At 42.4% G+C, this 21,788-nt stretch overlaps 2 protein-coding genes across 2 annotated transcripts; one reads left to right on the top strand and one right to left on the bottom strand.

Annotated features, from left to right (window-relative positions):
- Nucleotides 1-3,064: 3,064 nt before the first annotated feature.
- LOC149280943 (spermatogenesis-associated protein 2-like) lies at nucleotides 3,065-5,712 on the bottom strand. The gene is made up of 2 exons (XM_089499967.1): nucleotides 5,395-5,712; nucleotides 3,065-4,324 (listed from the first exon to the last, which is right to left on the bottom strand). The coding sequence occupies exons 1-2, from the start codon at nucleotides 5,710-5,712 to the stop codon at nucleotides 3,065-3,067; spliced, it is 1,578 nt and encodes a 525-aa protein (XP_089356093.1).
- Nucleotides 5,713-10,876: 5,164 nt separating this feature from the next.
- LOC149280942 (E3 ubiquitin-protein ligase RNF114-like) lies at nucleotides 10,877-15,538 on the top strand. Its single transcript, XM_089499910.1, has 6 exons — nucleotides 10,877-11,001; nucleotides 12,102-12,252; nucleotides 13,432-13,538; nucleotides 14,307-14,421; nucleotides 14,880-14,987; nucleotides 15,473-15,538. The coding sequence occupies exons 1-6, from the start codon at nucleotides 10,877-10,879 to the stop codon at nucleotides 15,536-15,538; spliced, it is 672 nt and encodes a 223-aa protein (XP_089356036.1).
- Nucleotides 15,539-21,788: the final 6,250 nt, after the last annotated feature.

Raw genomic sequence — 21,788 nt, 5'->3', positions numbered from 1 at the left:
GCATTTATGTACATTATGAAAATGCAAAATATGTTAATTTTCAAGAGCAGTCAGTGTTCCACGTTAGCGAGATTTAACGCGCTGGATAAGTAATATGGCAAACAGGTTACGTTGAATTGATTAGGACGACCCCTGGGGTACGATATTCATGCGTTGCTATCTGTACAGTAAGTTCTTACATGTTTAACAGTAGTACGGTAAGTTAGGGAGCTGGCATTGGCATATCATTCGAACAGCATTAATACGAACCCTCGCGTTACCCAAGCCTATGTTACACGGCATTATTTATCTGAACCCTTGCTGGATTAATAATTCTTACAGGCTTGTAGGTCTGGGCAGAGGGGGTAATAGGGCCAACAATAGGGGGAGACCCTAAGGGGCAGACGATCTCAGACGTGCCCCTAAAGCTTTTTCATTCATACACATAAAAAAAAAAAAAATACTAAATGGCTACTAACCCTTAAGGGGAGAGAAGAAGCCCAAATCTCATTAATATTTGGAAAAGTATTTCAAGTCATGGGGGGACTATGGCCCCTAGGTAACCTAAGAAAAAAAAAAAAAAAAAAAAAAAAAAAGCATTATACAGTCACTTTTAGCAATACTCGTCATTCCTCACTGCGCATAGAAAAAATAGAAGTGAAAAGTAAACAACGGATATATTTGATATATGGATCAGATCATTATGGCACTAAAAAAAAAAAGCATTTTTTGGCTTAAAATGAAGCATAAGGATAAAAAAAAAAAAAAAAAAAAAAAAAGTATAAATACACACATACACTGTTCAAAGGTTTGGGGTCACTGTAACATAATTGCAAAGGGGTTTTCCAACGGTCTTTTAAACTTAAACTTCACTTTTAAATTTAACCTTTTAAACAAACTTGGATCAGCAAACATAACGTGCCATTGGAACCCAGGAGTGATGGGAGTGATAAAGGGCCATTGGAACCCAGGAGTGATGGGAGTGATAAAGGGCCATTGGAAGAGATTCCATTAAAAATGTGCTGGAGTTCCGATCTATTTCATGTTAATAGGTTTTCTTAAAAAGTCTAAGTGACCCCAAACTTTTGACCGGTAGTGTATAGAATGTATATTTATTAAATTAGAAAGTAGATTATTGGTGGGACAATATGACTCCAGGAAACATGATGGAGGAAACAAGAAACCTTGGCGTTGGCTACATTGGGATTTTACAGCTGCGGGGATTGATGCTGGTAAATCTCATCCTAAAACACTTTCACCCCGGAAACCTCCGACGTGCACGGTGCTAACGAGTGGGAAAATGCAAGACAACGCCACCCGACCTTAAGCATTTTTCTTTTCTAATTTAAAACCAAAAAACGTTAAACAGTTTTGCGCGGAGAGTAAAGATTAAGTTTCTACCATGACTGGCGCACGTTGCCATGAGAGGACCACGCAATGCAAGGGGCAACCGGTGGTCCCCAACGAGGGGTAGAGGAGGAATAGACAAATGCGAGAGATTGGCGCTTCTGGATAGATTACCGCTGGTGTCCAAGAGCTTAATGCCTAATTTTACCCTTCAGCTCCCAAAAAGGACAATATTGAGAACAAGTGGGCCAATTATGTCTACGCCACAAGAGGCACAAATCTCCAGTTTGGAGCCCCTCGCACAACCTCGCAGCAGAAGCCAAGAGGAACGGATAGGGGGAAAGCTGAGTTTTGTGCTGGATAAAGTAGAATTCCACCCCAACCTACAGAAGAGCCTACCTTGGCTACAAACATGTGCGGGGGGGGGGGGGAATATGCTATACATTGAACATTCAGAAGGTACTGGCATACTGGTACTGAACACAGCAATGCCTAAAATATATATTTTATTTTTTTTAATGTGCCCTAAAACTAAGAGAATTTTTACCCTCTGATGTTCTCTATCTTAATTAGCTTCACCTTATCTTTATCGGTGTTTTTTCCCCATAAAGCATCTTTTTGAACTGGGGAGGATTATACTTTGACTTTGAAACACACATCCTAGATTATAATGCTGGGATCTGTGATCATGTGGACAACCAGCTGCAGGTCCACCGTTTTTGGGTTTCAAAAAAAAAAGAAAAAAAGAAAAAAAAACGGAAAAAAAAAACAACAAAAAAACAAAAAAAAAAAACATTCTTTGAGGTGTTTATTAAAAACACATCAGGCATGGCGGGTAGGATTATCAAAGCTCTCGTAAGAGCTAAGAAATGGACATCTTAATTAAAAGCCAAGTGTAGACGTGTTGGCATCCCAGGTACTTACCCACATTACTAAATGTATCACCAAACACAAAACTAAAGGGCCACAGCCTCCAGATACACTTTATCCACCCAAACACTGCATGCAGACCACACATCAAATACCAAAAACCACCTCAATTTATTCCATCTATAAAGACGTTTACAATAGGAATGGCTTTAGTGAGGACCTCCGGCTGCGCAGCTAACTGCCCCCCGACGCTCCGTCGGAAGGAGGAAAACCATGCGTCGCCCATCATAGTGCAGCCATACGGGATTGGGTGTTCACTTTTCTACTCTATCCTTAAGTGCTCACTTGCTATATGAATTAAATATAATAATATAAAACAACTTTGCGTTTGCGTGACCGTTCGCCCAACCTTCCAGACACTGGGGGAGCGAGAGAAAGAAGGAGAAAAGCCGTCTGAGTTGGGGCATATTAAACGGATTATAAGCAAAGCCAACTAAAGTTTTCTTTTTAATCATACCAGAACATTACTTGATTTCTATCTCATTTTTTTTCTATTTGATATTTTGAAATATATGTGTAAAGAAAATATGCACGATCTTGGCTCCCCGGAAGTGTGTTTCAATTTAAATAGCAAGCCCATAAGGATTATTGCACTGTAGTAGCAGCGAGGACTAGAAGGATCTATAGTGTTTTTGAAATCACAAAAACACAGATTTTGATTTTCTTAAGACGACCAGCCCCCCCCCCCCCAACCCCACCACCACCCGAACAGCTCGAAGCGTACTTGTTCTAGAGGTCAGTAAAATATTTCCGCCGCAGTCCAAAAGGTTCTGTTCGCTAGCCCTTTTATCGATGAGATGTTGCGAGTCTATCTATACACAAGGTGAGACATCGGGGACGATTTATAGTTTAACTGATTGTTAGGTGCAAACTTATGGTAATCGCTTTTTCGGCAACAATGTTCACGACAGTAAGAGACGACACAGGCGTCGCACGAGACTTTGGAACAGATTGTGCAAGTATTTGATGCCCCTAATCGGTTACAGAAGCCACATCGCAAGGTGCTGGAAGGCTTTGTTTTTGGAATTTGCAGAGCAGCCCTGTCCTGCGAAGACGACGACGACGACGACGTCCCGTAACAGGCCTTCTCTCGTAACGCAGATCCGGAGGAGTAAGAGTCATTTTGAACAGCGGTTTTGATGGACAAGCTGCTTTGCTTCAGCGCAGGACCGTCTGGCCTGAAGATAAGCATGCCGTCACATTTTTGGCACAAAGGGCCACCACAGGATACACCACAGCTTTGGCACTTCACGTAACCCGTCTCTTTGGCTAGATGCGAACGCCGGTGACAAGACGGAGTCATCTCGTTTTTGTAGAGCCACACGTCAGGCTTGTCCTGCCTTTTGATATTTACCATTCTAGACTCTTGCTCCGTGTATAAGTCTACGTCGTCTTCAGGGGAGTAATAACCGTACGTCGGGTTCGCCCGCAGCACTCCGTTTGGATTGGAGGAAACATTCAAAAATTCATCCGAGCAGCCGTGTAGAGAGGGGGACATAGTCAACAAGGAGGGAGACGGACGTATTATTTCGTCTTTGATGTCGTCTTCTGCGTCGACCAAAATCGGCTCTTTCCGTAGACTTAGCGTGGCCATCAGAGGAGGTTTGTTTTTGCTATCCCAATAACTGTCATACGTGTCGACGGACTTGGACGGTTTGGTTACCTTTTGTTTGAAGTAATCTTTTGAGGGTGCCCTCTCGCTGGCCGACTTCTGAAGGACCATCCTAGCCATGGATATGTTTAAGGTTTCCTTACACTCAACACGCCGCTTCATTTCATCGGTGCACCCTCGGGCGTCTTCGTTGCTGTTTTTCCGCTCGTTCACGACATCGATCTCCAGGTACCCTTTGTCCTTCACTTGCAAGTAGATCTCAAGCAGCAGCTCGCACTCCACGCGTGCTAGGAAAAGCTCAAACGAAACCCTCTTGACTTGAGTGGGGTCCACGTGATCTTTCAATCTGTAAACGGTCCCAAGTTCTTGAATGTAACCCATATGGTTCAATACATGCCTGATGTCATCATCGATGAGAGCAGCACGGACATAATAAACAAACGGCCCAGTGTAAGTCTGGTAAGAAAAGGGATAAAAAAAAAAAAATAAAAATAAAAAGGTAAATTTGTATACGCAATTAAAAAAAACATCTAAACAAAGACAAAACTCACACCCCCCTGAGCTTATATATTGGAACCGTTCTGATAAACAGCAGCTCGTTCTGTGCCAGTGCCGGCAAATTCTAGGGAAAAAGACAAGTTCACACAAGCAAACTAAAGCGTGAATAGGCCAGCGCTGACGCAATGGACTATTACACAATAAGCCTGACAACAGTATGGATAATTAAAGGTGCTGCTCCACCACTTAACACTTTTGTAACTAAACGCAGCATTAGACGCATCCTTTCATAGTACGGCTGCATGACCACATCCTAGAAATAACTTTAATCATGTAGAACTTTGCACCCCCCCCCCATCATTTTTTCTAGGAACAGTTAATTGTCCTATTACAAAAAAAAAAAAAAAAGGCAGCGATCTTTATGTTTCTATGTTTTTACGTGATAAATAAAAAAAATCAGAGGCGGGAATAAAACACGGGTGCGCAAAGGGTTATGTGCGTAATATACCGCCGGGGGTCTATCGGTAAGTAGAGGTGTGAGCTTTCAGATGCATACATCTCCAGCTCTGCTTTTGTGTGGGTTCATAGTAGCAGCGACATTTAAAATCAGTCACTGTAATAAAAGAAGCCAAGCATGGCTGTCATATCAAAAGTGCGACTTTAGTGAATAAGCCCCTCTTTTCTTAAGGGAAAATTGTGTTTCAGCGACATATTAAGAAGGTCCGACTCCCTTCAACATCTACTGCATGCAGAGCACGGCTTGTACTGTATAATGTACAGGTTAATAAGCAAGAATTCTTCCGTCTCCATGCACGTCGAGTGACGCATTGTACAGGGCCAGCTCGGCCCTTCTTGCCCCGTAATAATGAATAGCAAAGCGTAGTTGCTCCATCCAGATAAAGTCCCAGAGCCTGTGCCCACAAACCAAGCCCCATTCAAATAAACCATTCTTCCCATGGGGGGTCAGAGAGAAAAGGGTTAAAACAAGGTACAACATCCACTGCTCTAGTTTTGGATGACGTCCTAACCTTGATAGTTTTGTATTCTTTTTTCCACGGATAAAGAAACAGATTAATTCCCACCGTCTCCAGCATGGCGGCCGCATTGTGAAGGGAGCGCAGGTTGGACGTCCGCAGAGATTTGAGAGAATTCTCGCAGACGTCGTAGAACCTGATCAGCCGGAATCGATAAAGGGGGTCGATTTTAGGCAAGCTGAGGAGGGCCGAGGCCGCCGTGCGGAGGTATTCGTCGTTGATGGCGCGCTGCTTGCTGTCGGGAGCTTCCAGTTTGGATTCGTGATATTGCACATATTTTCTGAAGAGATCTTCCTTGTACTTTGTATCCATTGAAAGGCAGTTCATTTGACGGCAGAGAAGTCACCTCATTTCATCCATGGCTCTTCTAGCATGTGTGGGTTCAGCTTAGTGCCATAGCCGACAATCTAAAAACAGAAAAGAAAAAAAAACCCAGATTCAGTACATTTGGGGTCCGTATATATATATATATATATATATATATATATATATATCAGAATATTTGTACAGTCTTCTTTATGAATGAATCGTGAAGGGTGAGCAAGACGTCGCATTAGAAACTCTCCAGCGCAGCAATTTAAGAACAAATTGGTCTTTTCGATGCATGGATCAAAATTCCGTCCCATAAAACAAGTATTTATCCATAAAAGTGCAATCGGAGCCTGGTTCCTGATGCCCCTAAGCTCTGAGGGAGTATACTGACCAACAACCCCGCGGCACAGAAGGGTTAAAGTACAATTACTGAAAGAAGAAAAACATAGAATTCCCAAATTGTCTCCTTCAGCATAAAAGCCGGTGCTGTACACAGCAAAACCCCCCCAGCACCGTACCCAGCAATAATACCAACACTCCCCCCCCCCCTGTAATGTCAGTCTGTATTGACAAAAACCTGGTTTTATCATTTAAAATCACTCTATTTGCAGATTTGGAGGCTGACATTATCAGTCATGTGATATTTCCCCACACCGAGCTGATGCTTTATGGCAATGCTAATGAAGTCCATTCCTCCATCGACTTATTACTTCCCACAGGCGGTACGATAAGGAGCGGGGTGTTTGTCTAAGTAGGTTTGGAAACCATACAAATAACTGATATGCAGCTGCCTACAAACATTCTGCAAAAACTAGAACCATTAGGGGAAAAAAACAGTGCAATCGTTCTGGAACTATTGTTTTTCTTTTTTTTTTTGGAAAAAACACTAAGCCGGTAGTAGTTGCAGTTTAAGCAGCGTTGTCTGAAAGCTGATTCTGCAGCCAATCCCCTCGACCTAATATCAATACACCAGTCTGGAAAAAGAGACCACCGGAGAGAGCTGCAGACATCTGTTCATAAACCGTACCGGGGGGCTCTATTTATTCTTATCCGTGTAAAACCCGCCCGCTGCCAGAACACAGCCGAGAAAGATTTCATGTTTTAATATACAGAGCAATCCGCAAACATTTTTTTTTAATTATTATTTTGTTGCTCTGTATATTAAAGCCAGAAATCTCTCTGTATAAACGAGCTGCGCTACTCAGACACCGCCAGGCGCCCGCGCAGACCGCGGGAGAAAGCATCAGCTACGCCTGGCCGCTGCTAGACGGGATAACGTGCCGGCCGGCGCTCGGCAGGAGTAACGCCCAAAACCTTCTGCTTGGCTCAGGACGGCCGGAGGGACGTCGATGTTAAAGGGAGAGAGGGGGCCACGTTAAAGACAGAGCAGCAATATTAATAATTAAGCGGTCGGGTCCCATTTGGGAAAACCATCTTCCGAGCCAAAAGTGCGCAACGGTAACACATTAGATGCGTTTAGGGAAAGGCACCGGTACAACGTAACAAAATCCACCGCGACATCTCTCACTATATTAAAAAAAAGATTGTTACCCAAACAGGACACAGAATACAATATACACGCACACGTACATACACACACGCACACGTACATACACACACGCACGCACATTCTACCATACAAGAGAATACAATCAGATACCAGCTATGCCCCGTTCTGTCTGTTTTACATAGACCCCAAACAGGAGTGATAAAGGGCCGTTGGAATACAGGAGCGATGGGAGTGATAAAGGGCCATTGGAACCCAGGAGTGATGGTAGTGATAAAGGGCCACTGGAACCCAGGAGTGATGGGAGTGATAAAGGGCCACTGGAACCCAGGAGTGATGGGAGTGATAAAGGGCCATTGGGACCCAGGAGTTATGGGTGCGATAAAAGGCCTCTGTACTCCTATGAAGAGATTCCATTAAAAATCCCATCCGCGCTGATTTCTGATCCATTTCGTGTTATTTTAATGCACAAAATTTGCTTTTCTTTCAAAAACAAGGAAACCTCTAAGTGACCCCAAACTTTTGAACACGTGGCCATGAAGGTGCTCACTCGTAGCGAGCAGCGTTCCGTTACCCCGCATGCGTTTTCTTTTCACTGCGCCAGAGCAGTCCTAGAGTCTGCGGCCGTATCAGATTTCATCGCACCTATCGGTAGCCGCCCGGCGCTTTTTACTTTTGCCGACAGCAGACCTTACAGGAAAGGTGCGCCAAGGGGGCTTCCATTGTGATTTCCTTCTATATCACGCCCTAAATCCCCATCTCCGTACGCCAGTATTTGGTGTATTTATTGCGTTGTACAGCGCTGCGGAATATGATGGCGCTGTATACCGGAGTATCGTGCCGTTACCTGCCGGGTACCTTCCAGGTGACAGAGAGACTACTACGCCGAACTGAATGGAACGCACGATCACCTGTAACTGCATTATAAACAACACGCGCAGCACGGCCTGCTGCACCTTATATACTATATACACTATTACATGTATGTATATATATATATGCCAGGCACAAAGTGCTCATTACACCATTATATATACGCGTAACCGCGCGTCACAATCTGCCGGCCATCTCTTACCTCCTGCAAGGTACAGTGTGCGATACATTCACGCACACTCACAGCACACCGCACACTCACAGCACACCGCACACTCACAGCACACCGCACACTCACAGCACACTCACATTATAAGGAAGGTAAATTAACCCCATCGCTCCCAAGGTGGGGAAGCCACATGACTGCAGGATATCAGAGGTTTCCCGTGCAATGTGCTGCTCAGCGAACGGTTACACCCGGTTTACCCCCCCCCCCCAGCGACGGTGTGGGGAAGCAAGGTGGAGGGAGATGAGGGGTCTGCCCCCTGTCAATCTACCTCAAGAAGGATGCGCTCTCCCAGCTCCAAGGCCTTAGAGGGAGGCAGTCTACACCCCTGCATACCCCATTCATAACCCTTAAAACCCGCCCGGAGAAGCCTGAAACGCACCCTGACCCACTGTGACAGCGATCTCCTTCACATCCTCAATCGCAGGTTCGCTCTCACCGCCGCCATTATGAAATAACGCTTCACTTCCTTCTTCTAGCGACGTCACCGCGCAGCCGCAGTGAGAGGGATGGGGCGGGAACGCGCACGCAAGCGCGGTGTGTCCCAGTGCGCGCACTCTTTCACCAAGGTAGTGCTGGTCTTATGTGCAGTTTATGATTATTATTATTAATAATACTTAATTTTATATTATTATTGTTATTATTAAAAATTGGTCTCACATAAGCAGAAATAAAATCTATATAAAGAGTACATATATATATACACACACACCCACATATACATATACACACGTACACACACACATATATACACATACGCATACACTGGCATCTGAGTGCATCCTGGCAGGCCGGAGTCCTTCTTCACAGCCACGTGGGCACTGTGCGTTTCTAAAATGGGCAAGTTTGGGTCATTATGAGGGTGGAGTTCAATGTCATATGCCTACACCCCCCTGCAGAATTGCAGCGTGATGTCACCACTGCCGCGTGACATCACTGCCGCATTCTGCCTTTTTTTCTACGGGAAACAGACTATTGAAAATATGTTCCAAGAGCGGACGGATTATAGTATTTTAGGGGTGGGATTATAGTGGTTTAAGGGTGGGGTTATAGTAGCTCAGGGGTGGGATTACGGTAGCTCTGGGGTGGTATCATGGACAGGACAGAACCAATTCAGTTCTTGTGCGGTCCCGCATTCGCCAGTGTCCAGGTTACCAGAGGGTGAAATTGGAACCGCGATATTCTGGTCCCGAATCCCGCCGAGCTCTTCCTCTGTAGCCTAAAATGTGACAGAGGTAGAGCTCGGCAGGGTAGAGTAGCTAAATGGGGACTGTCCCTCACAAAGCAGGACAGTTGGGAGCCATGCTGATGACCAACTCTGTCTTGCACATCATAGAGATGTATTTGAGCCCCCAAATTACGGTCCCTCTTCCAATATCGGACACATCTGTCCGGTAGATGACCCTGACACACATGGCTTTTTTTTTTTTGCTGGCATCTACTTATTTTCGGTCCCGTTATCACCTGCTTTGGTGCCGGCGTGGATCTGTATCTACAATTTGAAATGAGTAACTATTTCATGCGGCATGTAGATCACTTAAAAAAATCGCAGAATAGAAACAAAAGTCGAAATATTTTCAGTTGCCACGGAAACGGGAACGAGTTCCACCAAATGCTACGGATAGCTGCACAGCTACAGGGGTGGTTATTCTACCTACTTCTCAAGATATTCAGTTTCCTATAATATATGAACATTTTTTAGATATATAACATATGTACATTATTTAGATATTTAATATATGGACATTATTGAGATATATAATATATGGACATTATTTAGATATATAATATATGGAAATTATTTAGATATATAACATATGTACATTATTTAGATATATAATATATGGACATTTTTTTAGATACATAATATATGGACATTTTATATATATATATATAATATATGTACATTATTTAGATATATAATATATGGACATTATTTAGCTATTTAATATATGGACATTATTGAGATATATAATATATGAAAATTATTTAGATATATAATATATGGACATTATTTAGATATATAATATATGGAAATTATTTAGATATATAATATATGGACATTACTTAAAAAATAATATTTATATGCATTTTTTTACTACACTAATATTCAAACGATACACTCGCTGGGTTAAATCTTTAAAATGTTTTCATTTGGTTATTTAAGATTTTTGCTGTTTTATGCATAGCTGCCAGCTGTCCCAATTTATAAGGGACTGACCTGCCCAGAGACTGAGGGTGTGAATTGTGTCCCTGTATGGCAGTAATAAAGTTATCTATAAAAAAAAAAAAACTTCCACTATTCATTTAATAATAGTCTGTTTTACAATAATGTCATAATCATTGTGTGTCAAAAAATAGGGATTTTTTATGAGTAGAAATCCCACATGATGAGAGTCATTGTTTAAATATTTATTTAGGCCGCCATCCACCCACATTATCCCGGCCAGGAAACGCGGCCCTCCATGTCTTAGAGCTCAACGCCAGACCGAGGCTTGGAACGCGTGACGTCAGCGGGTGTTTGCGGAAGCGATCTCAGAATCAAAACTGGAACTGTCATGGCGGTGGAGCAGCGCTGGCAGAGCCCAGGGAGAGCCCGGGATACCGACCCCATGGATCGGTTCGTGTGCCCGATCTGCCTGGAGATCTTTGAGAACCCTGTCCGGGTTAACTGCGGACATATGTAAGAGGTTTGCAGTGTGATCACGTGACCTGTACTGTATATTAAAATCGGTACTGTATTCAGCTATGATATGTAAGAATGAAGCCCCTATAGAGATTGTCTGCAGTAGGAAAGGTGGTTGCTGTTGACAGTATAGGCGGATGAATGTAAAGTTGTTCATTCTTGGCTATGGTTATATATGTGCCGAGAGGCCAGCGTTTCTCATTTATTTAGGATCTGGGCTGATTTCTTTCTTCCTAAGAAAGTGAAACTTAAAAACAGGGCAGGCCCTTTTCTTTGGATCCGCTAAATTCCATCCTAATCATCCACCTTAAAGAGAAACCTGCACCCTTATGGCTGTGCATTCACTTATGCAGCGCGCTTATAGCTTAACTTATTCATTCCCTGTCCTGACTTGCAGAGCGGCCCCATCCAGTCGCCCGTTTCTCCTGCTGTAAAGACTCAAACCTTAATCGGTCGTCGGTCTCGTTTTAGATTCAGGAGCCGTATGTCTATCCCATGCATGTTAATATCCTCGCTGTATTAGCCTCTACCACTTTGGCAGGGAGGCTGTTCCACTTATCTAGCACGCTCTAATTTAATGAATAGCGAATGAATGATACACTTTTGTGGCTGGTCCATAGCAAGTATTGCTGCTTTTACCATTTGTGTAAAATAATCCAAGGCCTCCTAGATCGTCAGCTCCTTTCCGCTGCAACCTCCTCACCTGCTAACATATCTTGCTATCGATGCAAGCATGCAGGTGGGTGCGCATACCCATACAGACCCGGCACTATTCCGTATGCCGACGGGGAACGGCCTCGGCAGAAGCGGCAGGCAGCGTAAATCACCTTTTTAAAAGTAATTCTCTAGAACGAATTGTCTCGCTGTCGCTGTAATATGACTTTATTCTCAGATCTGTTATTAAAGGGACAGTTTAATGTCACGGGCCTCCTCGGCTAAGAAAGAATGCATTATAAAGTATAGTTTTAAAATCAACTCAATTACTTAAAGGAGAAGCTGCAGCTCCTCGCCACTGATTGGCAGCCGGCCGGCGGCAGGAAAGTGAAAATGATAAATTATTAAATGAACGATTATGTTTTTCCGAACTTCGGCCCCAGATTTTGCTCCACCTGCCTGCACCAGTGCTTGAAGCAGAAGAATCCCATGTGCGGTGTGTGCCGTTGCTTGTTAACTCCGGGAAGGAAGGCTGCGGATCTCGAACGGCAGATGGAAGTCACAGAAGCCTCGTGTAAAGGCTGCAGCAGGAAGGTAAAGTCTCAGCCGGACCGGACTACCTACCTGGCGTATTTCTATATTTCATTCACAACTCCTCCCCGTGTCAGTTTAATGTCTCGGGCACACTCATTAAAGAAGAATGCATAACAAAGTGCGCTGACCAACCTGACGTAGAAGTTGCAGCCCTGCTGCTGCAGCTGCCCTACTCCTTCACTGTTATCCGGCTGCAGGCTGAAAAGTTTTTTTTATAAAAAAAAGGAACTCGATGACAGATGAGAAGAACAAATCAGTCCATCTAGTGCAGGGGCGTCCAACTGCGGTCCTCCAGCTGCTGCAGGACTACATCTCCCATAATACTCTTTCAGCTAAGGGGATTGGTGAGGAGGATGGGGGATGTAGTTCTGCAGCAGCTGGAGGGCCGCATGTTGGACGCCCCTGATCTAGTGTGTCTGCTGCAAACCCCCCCCCTAAGTTTTAACCCCGTGCATCTATCCCTTGCATGTTTGACTTCCCTCACTACATTAACCACCACTTCTGCTTAGAGACTGTTCCATTTATCTACTACCATCTCCGTAAAGTAAACCTTTACGTTGCATCGAAGCCGGTGACCCTCCAGTTTAAGGTTATGACCTTGACTTTCTAAAGCGAGTTCTATACCAGGCGTAACGGCGCGAACTCTCGCCGTTGAGATTTCTAGGTGCCGGTAACGCCGCGTCCGAGCCCCGGGGTTCCCCGCACACCGCAGCCGTGGCTTTTTATTTCCCTTCTCTGATAGGGAAAGTGCGGCTGTTGTGAGCGAAGGGAATTTCCGTTTGGCGGCTCTGCTGTGATTTAATATCTAACGGCCGTTTGATATATATACGGATTTATTACTTTATTGTAGAATCAAACCAAATACTATCACCGCGTCCTTATCACACGGTGCTGTAATCCAGCAGACATGCAGAACCCGCTGCCCCATAGAGCTTACAATCTACGTATGGTTCCCGCCACTTTATTGTGTGCACATATAATTAGAAATTGTAGACGGGGCGTAAATTGGATTCGTTTGGGGTAATTGGCACAAAGTACCCGGTCTGAGTTACTGAGGGACGTTTCCGAGATCCTCTGCCAACGTTTAGGCCTCCTGGCTGATAATTGTTGTAAAGTGAGACGTTTCTGGGCTTTAATGTGTTCTGCACGCTGACGTTATTTTTTTTCCTGCGTCCCCAGATGTACCTCGCGCACATGCGCGCTCACGCCGCCACTTGCTCCAAATACGAGAATTATGTCATGGAAGGAATCAAGTCCGTGACTAAGGAAGAGACTCCTCAGACGAGGCAAGTATTGCGTCCGCCTCTCCCGTTCAGCGCGGCCGCTCCGTTATAACAACTGGGCCGTTATCGCAGGGACAGTTTAATGCAGGGGTTCTCAAACTGCGGCCCTCCAGCTGCTGCAGGACTACATCTCCCATAATGCTCCTTCAGCTAAGGGGCTGGCTGAGGAGTATGGGAGATGTAGTCCTGCAGCAGCTGGAGGGCCGCAGTTTGAGAACCCCTGGTTTAATGTATATGCACATTAAAGTAGCAAACGCTTCCTGTAGGGCGAAGCTGCAGCTTCCCGCTTCCTCGGTGGTCCGACGAAGCAGCCAATCAGTGGCAGGAAAGCGGGACCACTTTCCACGCAACCAATTTCTAAATTCTTTCTGATTCAAATGAATTATTAATAAATTCTGTTAACCGTTGGACTGTTCCAACCTTGTAACGTGTAACTGATCTGCTAACCACTTCATTTCCTGTATCGCTCGTCGCGTGGTGGGGGGGGGGGGGGGGGGGGGCGAGGTGTTGCTTTCCCTTCTTAAATTTTGCACCCACGCAGTCTTCTGAAAATACCCATTTTTTGCCACCTCCGCCTCCAGGGCTCGTTTCGATCAGGGCCGGGCAAATCGAGGAGCCTGGTGTATTCTTCCAAGGATGAAATGTATCCAAAAAATGTATATATATATATTAATGTTATGTTCTGTGAATCATTGTATGATGTCATGACCGTGTGATAAATATTTAGAACCCTTGCTTTTTGATTATTGTTCTAAACCTGGTTGCTTTTAGAGATGTGCCTAACCGGTTCACCTTTACCTGCCCGTACTGCCGGGAACAGAATCTCGATCAGGAAGGTCTAGTGGATCACTGTAGGAAGCAGCACTTCTCAGACCCGACCCCGGTGGTAAGTCCTCCAGACCCCTCTCCTTCCTTTTTTTAGGGGACGCTCTTGATATATTTATTTATTTTTTGTTATTATTTTCAAGATACTGAATTATATATATTTTGATGTCATACCAATGATGATATAGATAAATAGATAGATATAGATTATAGATATAATCTATATTATTATTGGTATGACATTAAACCCTTAAGGACAAGGGGCGGTCCCTAAACCCATTTAAAAAAAATGCATTTTGAGGGCTTTGTCATTAAGGGGTTAAAATGTATAATGTATAAAATGAGTTGGCTTGAGGTATGCCTATATGAACCGGGGGGGGGGGGGGCACGACTCAAATCATTGTCCTGTATTGTAACTCCTCATATTAAGCATTTAGTAAGAGAGATGTAGAAGAATGAAGACACAGGAGATTCCCAAATGTTTAATAAGGGGCAACCGTCTACTCTCTCCTTTGGTAGGTTTGTCCCATTTGCGCTTCCATGCCATGGGGGGACCCAACTTACAGGAGTTCCAACTTCATGGAACACGTCAACCGCAGGCATCGCTTCTCCTACGACACGTTTGTGGTAGGTATGATTTTATGCACCAGGCTATACCGGGCGCTTAATTCCTATTTATTCGTCGCCGACTCCTCCGGGATGCTGTAGGCAACCCCCAGCTTCCGGTTTCCCGACTGATTAAGGGGGGAGCCGTTGCTGTGGTTCATGAAAACGGTCTCTAGCTTGTACCTCTGGGATAGCCGCCATTGGCTAATTAATTCCCCCCCTTTCCAGGATTTTTGGCCGTTTTTTTTCCCCCTTGCAATTCAACACACCGCCACACGGGGGAGCCGGCTAAACGCGATCGGATTTACGCTTGTATACCCGTTGATATGTTGTGCTTATATAGACACCTTTTACTATAGCTGCCCGTTGCATCATCACAGCGCAGCCCCATATGCAAATGACCGCCCCGTTGTGCAAGTTCATTAAAGTAGTTTGTGTTCCAACGCCATTGCAAGGGTATTTACAGAGGTATCTCCAATTCTTTTTTTTTTCTTGCGCTCCCCAAGGACTACAACGCAGACGAGGAAGCCATGATGCACGAAGCCCTCATGAGATCTTTGATGGACAATTGAAGTTCGTGGACTGCTCCTCGCAGCCCGGACGGATCCGTCCTGCAGCGGGCATAGAAACGTCTGCAATATGCTTCTAGCGAGCTCCTCCGTAGTTTTTTTTTTTTTCTTTTATATATATTTCTGTTTCTAGGTCTTTTAAATCAGGTGCTCCTCCTTATATAAGTCAGGTGCTTCTGAAGGTAATCGGCGAATGTATCCACACCGTAGGTTTTTGTGTACATCAAACCCTCATGTCATTTACACGGGTAATACACGCGCCCCGGACCGAGGTCTCTATCCTAAAAACACGTATTTGTTCGCTTCACCTATTCTCAAATGAGTTATGATGTCACGGGCTTGGTGAAAGCTATTGGCACTTACACAAAAAAAAGAAAAAAAACAACATAAATACAATTAAAATACAGTCCGCGCGGAGCCGGGCTCGCCAGAAAGTCTATATTGGCCCTCGATGGAGTGGAATTCTGCAGATGTTAGTAACGTTGATAGTTTTTATTTTAATTTTTTTCATATTAAGTAAAAAAAAAAAATAAAAAAAAAATTGATCATGCAGAAGAAAATGTCTGCAATATATATACATTTTTTGGTTTTTTTTAAATTAATGTATACATGTCTAGGGTTTCCTGGGAAGAGGCAAATCTCTGTTAACCCCTTAAGGGCAATCGGGTTGTCCTTTAAACCCATTAAAAACTGCATTGTGAGCCCGAGCATGTACGGGCTTTGTCTTGAAGGGGTTAAATTGGGAATAATGGAGTTCTGTTTAATGGTAAGGTGGAGCGACAACCCGAAAGCCAGCAGCTGATGGGTTTTTTTGTTTTTACAAGGAATCGTTTGGTTCATTTAGTGGCTTTAATGGGACATTCATGCTTTTATTATTATTATTATTTTTTTTGCGTTCTTTGTTGGTAGTAACGGCCTCCTAGCAGAAGTGGTAGTCAGATAGGAATACGGCTCCTAAATCTAATAAAAGACCAACGATTAAAGAAGCGTGAAGAAAATGGGCTGAATGGCTTTTATCTGCCGGCATATTCCGTGTATTTGGCACTTAATTCTGCATTAAAGGGGTCTAATTAGTTCCGATAATCGTTCTTACCCAAGCAGGGAGCACGTTTTCGGTTAATAGCACTTTACGGCGACTCTCTGGCGCTCTCCCACCTAAACCTGATGAAAATAAGCACACGCTGGCGATCTATACGTTTAAATATATCGTAGGCGGGCGGGCGGGTGACGTCTGATTGAAGCCCTTGTTTATTGTATGATTAAACGATGCATTATCCGTAACGTTTTCCATGCATCCTACTTGAGCACAATGTCTCCAATGTCTCCGTAAATCCATTGATCATAACAACTGTTTTATGTTCCAAATGTCTCCCCCCCCCCCCCCAGCATATAGTGGATCTAATTATCTAAAATTTACATTTATTTGAAGGAAACTCTTTTAATCAAATGGTGTAGTTCGTTATTATTATTTTTTTACTTTACTGAGAGTGGTAGGTAAGTGGAACAGCCTCCCAGCATAAGTGGTAGAGGTTATACAGTGAGGGTGTTAAACATGCATGGGATAGGCATATGGCTCCTGAATCTAAGACGAGACCAACGACTGATTACAGCAGGAGAAACGGGCGACCAGACAGGGGCCGGACGGGCCGATTCTATGTTTCTATTCTGTTGATGGAGGGAGTTTTTGAATCTGGCTTTCTAGATATCTTTGCATCCGTCTGTTCTAGTGGTGCTCGGTTAATGTTACCCCGGTGAGTCAGGGGTACTTCTTCATACACATTAACCCGTTGAGCGCTGCTACTATCACACAGGAGTGATGGGAGTGATAACGGGCCATTGGAACACAGGAGTGATGGGAGTGATAAAGGGCCATTGGAACACAGGAGTGATGGGAGTGATAAAGGGCCATTGGAACACAGGAGTGATGGGAGTGATAACGGGCCATTGGAACACAGGAGTGATGGGAGTGATAACGGGCCATTGGAACACAGGAGTGATGGGAGTGATAAAGGGCCATTGGAACACAGGAGTGATAAAGGGCCATTGGAACACAGGAGTGATGGGAGTGATAAAGGGCCTCTGTACGCCTATGAAGAGATTCCATTAAAAAACAGGCATTTCCGGCTACAATATTTACAACATTAACCCCGTCTGCGCTGGATTTCATGTTATTTTAATGGATAAAAAAAAACGGACCTTTCTAAGTGACCCCAAACTTTTCAACAGTAGCGTATGTGTGTATGTATATATAATATATATATATATATATATATATAATGTATGTATGTGTATATAATATATATATATATATATATATAGTATGTATGTGTATATAATATATATATATATATAATGTATGTATGTGTATATATATATATAAATTTGTTTTTTTGGATGGATTTTGACAAAAGCAGAGATTACCTTGAGTTTTTCACCCATTGGTTAAACCGTTAAACGATTGATCTCAGGATTCAGTGTATTTAACGTGATTTTAAGTGAGTAGGTATTAACTCCGAGGTAGCCAACATATATCTCATATGATGTCTTTGTACTGCAACTCTCATAAGCCTCAGTTGGACCACTCGATGATCACGGGACTTGTAGTTCATCGTCCGCTGTAACATTGATTGGGATTCCAGTTGTGATGGATGTCTACCTCTTATAAAAAAGCAAAATATAAATCGGGGTCATTTCGGGATGTTTTACTCTTCTATAGAAATTGTTAGTTTAGTATCCGATTTACTATTCAACGTTATTTGTGTCTGTAATCCTCTTGCCCCATGAAAGTGTAGCCTTTTTTACCTTAAAAGTGCTGTTCCGCGTACACAAAACATTCATTGCACTCTCTAGTATGGTAAGCGAATAAACCTTAACGGATCGATCTGTAAAAAACACACAGAAACCCTGTAAAAAAAACAAACAAAAAAAAAAAAAAACTTTCTATGGGAACACCCAATCAGTGCCTGCTATTTTGTCACATGACAAGTTTTCCCAGCAAAAATGATCATTACAAAACAACAATAATAATAATAATGAAAGAATTATTTCTGGAAAGGGTTTGTGCCGTCAACAGAATAAAAAATATTTCCTATGCTACAAAAAAAAAATAAAAAATAGGTGAAACAGCACCTTTAACAATTTGTATATATATATGTATATATATATATATATATATATATATATATAAATAAATACATTAAATAATTTAAATTGTGCAGCAAAATTTTTTCATTTCAACCTCAGGTGGATATGGGGACAAAAAGCAGCGCTTTCTTAATTATTATTTTTAATTTATAATGTAATTTTTCTTTAACTGTATAATTTCGTTATCAGTCTTTACTGTAATTGCCGGACGCCTGCTCTTACAATTTTCACATTTCATTTAGATACTTCTGTGCCCCGTTGGCATAAAATCTTTTTTTTTTTTTTTTTTTCGTATTTTATTTTATTTTTGTAATTTTTTTTTTCCATTTTATTTTTATTTATAAATTTGGTTCATCTAAATAAGGCCTCGGTTTGTAGTGCTTTTTGGGTGGGCTGTCTGACCTTGTATGTGATAAGGAGCGGACACTTGAGATTTGTAGATTGTCAGGCTGGTCAGCCCTTTCAAGTCTGTTTAATTATGCAAATTAAGTAATGTTACCTTTTCAAGGTATCTTGGTGATTTGCACATATTTTCCACAAAAAAAAAAAAAAAAATACAATGTCTTGAGTCAATCTTTAATCCTGAGTAGCAATAAAAGAATTGAAAATGAATGATCTGTCTGGTCGTTGCCTGTCTAGGGTTTATGATCTCACAGGCACCAGTTTTTGGGTTTGTTTCCCCCCCTATTCGTACTTTTCTTGAGAATTCCGGATTGCAAAATTTCAAAATAGGTAATTTGTAAATGTGGCTTGAGATCTGGAATAACAGCCAAACTCTGCTTTCAGCACCTCGGAGCTTAATTCAGCCGCTTGCATGCTCTAGAAATGGAGTAAATTATCCAGATGGAAAAAAATGGGGGGCGATTTATAAATGGGGCACAGGTGCAAAAACTGGGATTTCTTAATTATAATGTATAAAAATTATATATATTTTTTTAAATATGGAATGTGGCAGGCTCACCCCAAAAAAGATCAGCAAACAATAACATGCACATGTGTAATTACTTCCAATATATATGTATTAATATATATATACTATATAAATATATATATATATAATATATATTTACTATATAATAAATATATATATATACTATAAAAATATAAATATACTATATTATATATATATATATATATATATATATATATATATATATATACTATGAAAAATATATATATACTATATAATATATATATATATATATATATATATATATACTATAAAAAAATATATATACTATATAATATATATACTATAAAAAAATATATGTATATACTATAAAAAAATATACTATAGATATATACACTATAGAAATATATATATATATATATGCTACAGAAATACACATACAGTATATATATATATATATATATATCATTATGCCATAAGCGTGATAACAGCGTGTAAACTTATAATGTGAGTTTATGCATCACACATACTGCAAGGTAACTGTTCAGGTGGTAACCATTAAAAAGTAAAATAACAAGTCCTAGAAAGATTGCTGATATGGCAACCATGCCATGTGTGGCATGCTTACCACAGCTGTGCGTGTGCCATTAAGAGGAAGATATAGTCGCGTAACTTGTTTGCTCCTGTTTATGCCTGAAAATATCTGGGTGCTGGTAACACCGCAAATCTGAATAAATGAAGTCAACCTAGGCAGCAACCTATCAGGGCCTGGTTTTGTGTCACGTGACAATTAGGCATTCCCTGAAAAATGATGAACAAGGCAAAAATATATTTTTTATTCTTAAATAATTATTTCCGGGAATGTTGCGGGCATTAAAAATGTTTCTAATGCTGCATTTACTTTACATAGTCCCCCCCCCCCCATAAAAAACTAAAAGAAAACACACACGTATTAAAATATGGCCGATGGACAACAGGAAATGTCCTCCTCAGTCTGTTAGCTGAAAGGAAAACATTTGCAACTCATTATTTGCTCCTCACGGCTCATCTTTTGTTGATTATCAGCTTACGAGGCAGTCCGCAAGGCTAATTACTAACAACGTCCAAGTGTTGATGGGTGGAGCACAAATAAATGTGTCTGGATCTCCACTCGGGGACAAAAGAACTAATTGAACCCAATACAGACTCTATGGTTGAGTGTGAGTGTTGAGTCTGATATTCATGCGTTGACTCGGGGACATCCTCCTTTGGCCGCTGTCGCCAGGCTTCCCAACTTCCAGGTCCTTTGACCTGTGATTTCTGGACATCCTGTGTCAGCGGAATACACAACGTTGGGTAGGTGAGGCGTGCGGCCGCATAGGAAGGAAGCCTGCCGATGTTACTCCGTGTATAATTTGATTATGTTCCTCCAAAGCGGGGACTTGCCCGTGGATCTTCTGTGGATCTTCTGAGGATCTCCTGCCGTGTACGTCCATCGGCATCCCAACATTTAATGTTAAATCAAAACTCGATCAACTTTAGGCTCCTGGGTGAGTTGAATCAGTTCAACGTCCATCGCTATGCATTATGAAGGGCCAGCTGAGGAAGACTCCTCCAAGAAGGGCTTGGGTGACCCAAGAAAACTCCCAGCATTAACTATTCATTATACGGGGCCAGTTTGTGATGTCCTGCGGAAGGTGTCTACGAGGGTTGGCCCTTCATAATGCATCGTGAAGCCTGTGAGATGACCCGTTCAACTCACCTGCTCTTGGTTTAGTAAATGCATCCGTACGCGATGCTGAGCCAGTCAATAGAAACCCCGGCTGCCAGAAGACAACCTCCTCGTAGTCTACATGGAAGTAGAAACACAGAATGTGCCGGCAGATCGGCCCCATTCGGCCCGTCTAATCTACCTGTTTTTCCCCGCTGTAAAGACTCAGACCTCAATCAGTCGTTGGTCTCGTCTTAGATTCCAGAGCCGTATTTCTATCCCATGCATGTTTAATACCCTCACTGTCTGCTCCATTTATCTACCACCACGTCAGTAAGTGACGTTTATTCAATGACGTCTGGAAAAAAGGGGTCTTAACCCTTAAAAAAAAAAGCCTAGTGTTTATACCTGCTTTGCTAAAAATGGTGGAAATTTAGAATAAAAAAAGTTGATATTTTTAGTAAAAATGGCCAAAAAGTCTATCGATACAATTTTATTCTATATAGTCC

Source organism: Sceloporus occidentalis, unplaced genomic scaffold (genome assembly GCF_023333645.1).
Source record: "Sceloporus occidentalis isolate IW3139 unplaced genomic scaffold, rSceOcc1.0.p SCAF_143, whole genome shotgun sequence".
Classification (NCBI taxonomy): Eukaryota; Metazoa; Chordata; class Lepidosauria; order Squamata; family Phrynosomatidae; genus Sceloporus; species Sceloporus occidentalis.
Note: the sequence above shows the minus strand (reverse complement) of the source record. Positions and strands in the feature narration are given on the sequence as shown.

Bases quoted from the DNA above. Each gene is read 5' to 3' on its own strand.
- LOC149280943 (XM_089499967.1), bottom strand. From the start codon at position 5,712: ATGGATACAAAGTACAAGGAAGATCTCTTCAGAAAATATGTGCAATAT. The intron at 4,325-5,394 runs GTTAGGACGTCA...TTTTCTTACCAG, and splicing joins AAGAATACAAAACTATCAAG to ACTTACACTGGGCCGTTTGT.
- LOC149280942 (XM_089499910.1), top strand. From the start codon at position 10,877: ATGGCGGTGGAGCAGCGCTGGCAGAGCCCAGGGAGAGCCCGGGATACC. The intron at 11,002-12,101 runs GTAAGAGGTTTG...CTTCGGCCCCAG, and splicing joins CGGGTTAACTGCGGACATAT to ATTTTGCTCCACCTGCCTGC. The intron at 14,422-14,879 runs GTAAGTCCTCCA...CTCCTTTGGTAG, and splicing joins TCTCAGACCCGACCCCGGTG to GTTTGTCCCATTTGCGCTTC.